Genomic DNA, 5356 nt, shown 5'->3' with positions numbered 1-5356 from the left:
TGGTAGGATTTTGTACTTCATGATGTATAATGCTGTTGAGCTGAGGAATGAAATTTTGGCGCCTCCGCCGCATCACCCTGTTAAAAGACAGTCTGGTCATTTGCATTTTTTTAAATTCCATTCTGAATGTCTGATTTGCCTTTTCTTTTTCAGAACGATCTGTGTACATTTTGGGTACAACTTTTTTTCCCAGCAGCTGGAAACGCTTAGCCAGAAACAGCCCATACGGCCCACGACCGCGCTGTTTGACTCACCGCTGTTGCAAAACAACAACGTCAATGGCTTCCGTCGGATCCCGTCCACCATCTGGCTCTTCCTTCTCCTCGCCCTCGTGCTCGTCGCCAGCGTGCGTCCCACTCCCATCTCTTCTTCCTCGGTCCTCTCCTCCGGGATCCTCCATCGCGAGGACCTCCGCAGGTCAGGCCCGAATCCTGCACAAACCGGGTAGCTCCACCGCGAATTTCCCCATTTTATCTGAGCATTCCCCTCAGATTCCCCAACGAATGATTGGTTTGTCTGATGCCCGCGTATGTCCGTCTCTCCTTCCAGCTTCAGCCGATGCTTCTGGCCGACCCGGGCGCTCTTCCCAGCCATGTCGCGGAGCGGAGATGCGGTGCCCAGGCAGCGGTGAGTTTGTGATCTGACCAGGCCCGTTGCTGCGATTTCTGCATCTCCCTCCTCGTTTAGCTACCCTTTGATCTGAGGGAGATCAGATGCCCTCGACCCTCGTCCGGGGCAGCGTTTGACTTTGGGTGTCGGCGGCGTTTACCTGACGTTGAAGCCGAAATTTCCCAAACTGGGCCTTAAACTCACTATATTTAGATATTTACTCAGCAGGGTACCTCTTTATTCTAATCTCGGACCGACTATATCTGGACATTTAGTTAACAGAATGCTTCCCTTGTTGTTTCTTGACCAATTGAAGGTTATTTCTTCCTAGTATAAAACACGAGAAACAATTGATCCGGTGTTGCTAATCACAAGGGCTCACTACAGAATGGTCAGCTGACTCTTTGCTTCATTCTTTTGCAGGGCTGTCAATTCGACGAGTCACTCAAGGAAGGCTGATGGTGCTTCTGTGAATGTGGTAATGCCGCGCCGCCGATCCGACACGCCGAATGAGAATGCTCTTCAAAGTTTGATCTTTCGATTTATGAATGTTAATTGTCATTTTCATTGTCTGGTCTTCCTTCCCTGATGTTTGTAAGCAAGTTTTGTCAAACTTAGATGTGGCAATGTTCACATCTGGACAAGAATCTAATTTGATTGATGTTACTCTGGGCCACCACAAGATATCAAATGCTAACTTATGATCACTTTTATCTTTACTATGACAATAATAATTCCAAATGTTTATTGCCTCGTAGGATGAATAAGAAGGTTGAGATAACCAACAAATTGCAGTTTTAATTTACCTAAGCCAACACTGTCTAATGGAGGTATCTGCACGGGATTTTATATTACGATGAAAGCAAAGAAGTAACAAGTACATGGCCTACATGGCCTGTTTCTGCTTTCGCATGATCCTTATAAACCCTATTTCAGATTTTCTTTTATCTATTAAAGTGATTCAGTTGAGTCTTCAGTCAGCGTCTTGGTAGTTTTGTTAATTCACTTGCAGTTTATGCTCAGTTCAGATTTTTAACTATGGATGCAGAGTAATACACCACATGAAACTGTCAAACATTGCCACGGTGAAGAATTGGAAAACATAGGTAACATGCTCTACCGGAATGCAAGTTCATTATGAAATGAGAACTTGCAGTATCCCAATTGCTCGGGTAGCTGTATTTCGCACTATCTATTTTTTTCATAACTTCAGAGAGAATTTTTTGTTTCGTAAGAACACTTCCATCATCATTCGTTGGCTTGTCCATCTACTAGGTTTACCTATCTAGTTGCAGCTCTTGAGTATATGTCTTGTATGGAAGCCTTAGAGATAGCATAATTTCAGTAATGATTTCTACCAGGTATGGTTTTCTGCATCACTGGGACTTTAATTTGTGGTCCAGGCTGCCACATACTCTATACATGTTATGCCCTCTGACAGTGGTGGGCACAAATGTTTTCATGGGTATTCAAGTGAATACTCATTATTTTCGTCCAAGAAAATTCACATAGTATTCAGCATGCCTAGCTGAACCAATCTAGCTATTCTCCTTACGCATAGCATCTCCAGTGAACCTACTATCCCTATAATAGCACTAGATTGCTCCGGTGTTGGTCTGGTGAACTCTCCAGCAGTCTAGCTCGAAGCTCGCACCAGCGACGCAACAAGGATGAGGCGGTAATCGATTTTGTTGTCCTAAATTTGAATACCCATTGTATGTATCCTGTGCCCGCCCATGCCCTCTGAGGCTTAGGTAACACAACCAAGTATTCCACGTTGTTCTATCCTTCCTTCAACAAATTGCTGGCAAATAGGGTAGTGGTAGTAGCTTTCTAAATAAAATAATTAGAAAGTATTTTGTTACTTTTATGATTCACAATCAGTCCATGTGATGCACCTTGATTAAAACGCCATACAGAATCTACCCACACACAGAAGTAGTATGCATGCATGTCAACTCGCAGACACTTCCATGCTTTACTTTACTATACTCCGTACTTATATTGGACCACAGAGGTGCCAATTCCAAACTGATCTGTCACTATTGTGTACATTTCATCACTTTATTGTATGATAATCTACATGCTGATCTCTTCATGCATCATTTGTACTGTGTTGTTGTTCTATCACACACATTTGCCTATCTGCTTCTGCTTGCATCTGTGACTACCACTTGTACTCCTGTTGGTTCAGTTTGGTCATCTTCGTTGAAGGATCATGTGTTTATCTTATGTTTGTCTGTCTCAAACAGGAGAGCCACTTCGCAAGAATGATGGCCACTGCTTCAAGGATAGCTGCAATAACACAAATTCTGAAGTCATCGCCAGAGTAAAATGGTCAGAAGAGGAAAGTTATTTAGGCCAGAACTTTCATTTCCCCTGAATCGGGATGTTCTTCTCAACTTTATTTTCCATCCTAATGCCTGCTGACAAACAGTTCTAATTTTTCTTCCAGGAAGATAAGATACTCACTCATATGATCAACAAACATGGGCTGAAAAACTGGCAAACTGTCGCACATGCTATACCGGGCCGAAGTGCACCGCAATGCCGACAAAGGTATTACCACACTGTTTGGAAAATCTTTACTTCAATTCATATATGAGCTGCTAGAAATTTGTCAACTAGTTACTCGTTTTACTTGCCGCCAGAAGCTATGATCTATCACCTCCAGTGCCTGATTTATTCTGCAATAGCAACATTGTCTATTAACTTACCACTGTTCTTTGACATATGATGGCTTACATCTCTTTATGCATTTGCATTGTATGCACTGCTCGTTTTTCAATTTGAATGTTTCTATCTAACAGCAATGAAACCAGATACTTGTTCGTGACAAAATTTATGGTTTCGTATCAGCAGGTATATGTAAAAATTGTAGCATAATTATCCGCAATGTTTTGTTACCAAACCGAAGTGGTGTGATTGCACCAAACGCCTGGTTTGCAGCAAGCACCCTTTAGATTTGTGTGGAAAACAATGAATATGTCAAGATATTAAGTGGGGAGCATGATGTTGTTAGCCTGTGATTCAAGGAGTTATTTTAATTTAGCACATTATGCAGCTTTCACTAGTCTTGTGCTGCCACAGCTTTTCGGTAGATAAGGGTTGAAGGTTTGCTACATTATAAGATTCTCTAGGGCAGCACTGCCGAGCAATTGTCACTTCATTACTTAATGTTATCAATTAGAAGTCCGTACATTTGAGTTTCGATGGACCTAATGGTAATAAACACAGGTGGAGATACAAAATAGACTCTGCAATAAACAAGGAGGCATGGTCGGAGCAGGAGGAGTTGAGACTGATTCGTGCTCATCAAATTTATGGAACTAAGTGGCGTGAAATGGTCAAACATTTTCCTGGGAGGTAAGATTTGATGTTTCAGCAAAAGAAGAAGGAATTTTAGCGTTGCTGTTGCAGTTCATTCTCCCCTATCATCATAGCTCAGGATGCAGCTCTACAAAATACTCTTGGTACAACTAAATTATTAATATTGTGTACATCCAGGACGAATGGCGCAATCAAAGAATACTGGAGAGGCCCAATGAAAAGAAAGTTGAATTCATATTTAGCTTCAGGGTTGCTTGATCAATTCCCGGATGATCTTGAAAACCTGTCAGTATCACAGAACAGTGACTCGGATATTCTGAAAGACACTAAAGGTTTGTCCAATAGAAATGAAATGACATCAGCTGTACCAACAAGTTCCAAATCTGAAATGGGCTTCACAGAAACAGGTGAAAATGCTGATGCATCGGAGGGAGAAAGTGCAGATTTGATGTATGTTAGAGGAGTTGATGCTCCTTCAGCCAAATCCCCTCAAAAGATAATTGAAAGATCCGAGCAGCATGCAAAAACCAAAAGGAAATTGGATTTTCTGTCAAACCCAGTGGAGCTTAAGGCGTCCACTTTTGCAGTAAACTCTCCGAGGCCTTCACAGGAAAGGGAACAAGTGATTCCAGCCGTTGCTGGTATCTGTCCTTCAAATGGATGCCATGATATTTTACCAGAAGTCCCGTCGGATTGTGCAGACACACTTTTATCACAAACTGGTTGTTACCAATCCACTGATATTTATTCTGCAGAATTCTCAGATCCCTCAGATCCATGTTCACTAGAGCTAGACATATCAGATCTTATGGAGATGTCATACTTTGATAACTTGATGATTTTTCCTCCTGGTTCTCCACATGATGGTAACTCCATATAATATGTGGAAAGTGATACTGACAAAAGGTACAACTTCAGATGGTTTCAGTTGCACTCTTGTAGCAGAATAGGCGATGAACTAAACTTACTGTTATTGTTATCGCCCTGTAAATTGACAGTGTATGATTATCGTCGTGTCGGATGAAAATTTTAGCTGGAGAAAAAGAACGGTGCTGTTCATGTCATAGTTACTGTCGCTGGTTTGAAGCAGATAACTATTTTTGTAGTTCTGCCACTTGTTTGATATTTTAAGCAAGGGTTTCCAGCATTGCCAAACTAGCAAACTGAAAAGCAGACAATCTATCTTTGTTGTTGCGCAATTCTGATTTAGGTCTTAATCAGGCAAGGGATTTTGTTGTTATAGTACATATTAAACATGAATTTATACTGAATTCTAACCTGTACTAGTCCCTTTAACCCAACATGTGGAACTGAAACAGAGATGCAGTAATATAACTGTGTTAACGATGATAAACATCACTTCATGTCTGAATGACAAATTTCAGCAATGTGGTTACTTGCACATGTCCAGCCAATC

General features: G+C 41.5%; 1 protein-coding gene across 2 annotated transcripts; it reads left to right on the top strand.

The window, feature by feature from the left end:
- The first annotated feature begins 282 nt into the window (after nt 1–282).
- Nucleotides 283–5144, top strand: LOC124692158 (transcription factor MYB3R-2-like). Of its 2 annotated transcripts, none has more exons than XM_047225469.1 (8): nt 283–444; nt 550–627; nt 1033–1087; nt 1658–1715; nt 2862–2960; nt 3069–3168; nt 3847–3975; nt 4117–5144. In XM_047225469.1, exons 2-8 carry the CDS (start codon nt 593–595, stop codon nt 4817–4819), a joined length of 1179 nt encoding a protein of 392 aa, XP_047081425.1. In that variant the 5' UTR covers nt 283–444; nt 550–592; the 3' UTR covers nt 4820–5144. The 2 variants fall into 2 exon arrangements, with proteins under 2 accessions (XP_047081425.1, XP_047081426.1); XM_047225470.1 differs by having other exon boundaries at nt 288–417.
- Nucleotides 5145–5356: the final 212 nt, after the last annotated feature.

Source organism: Lolium rigidum, chromosome 2 (genome assembly GCF_022539505.1).
Source record: "Lolium rigidum isolate FL_2022 chromosome 2, APGP_CSIRO_Lrig_0.1, whole genome shotgun sequence".
In the NCBI taxonomy this organism is placed as follows: Eukaryota; Viridiplantae; Streptophyta; class Magnoliopsida; order Poales; family Poaceae; genus Lolium; species Lolium rigidum.
Note: the sequence above shows the minus strand (reverse complement) of the source record. Positions and strands in the feature narration are given on the sequence as shown.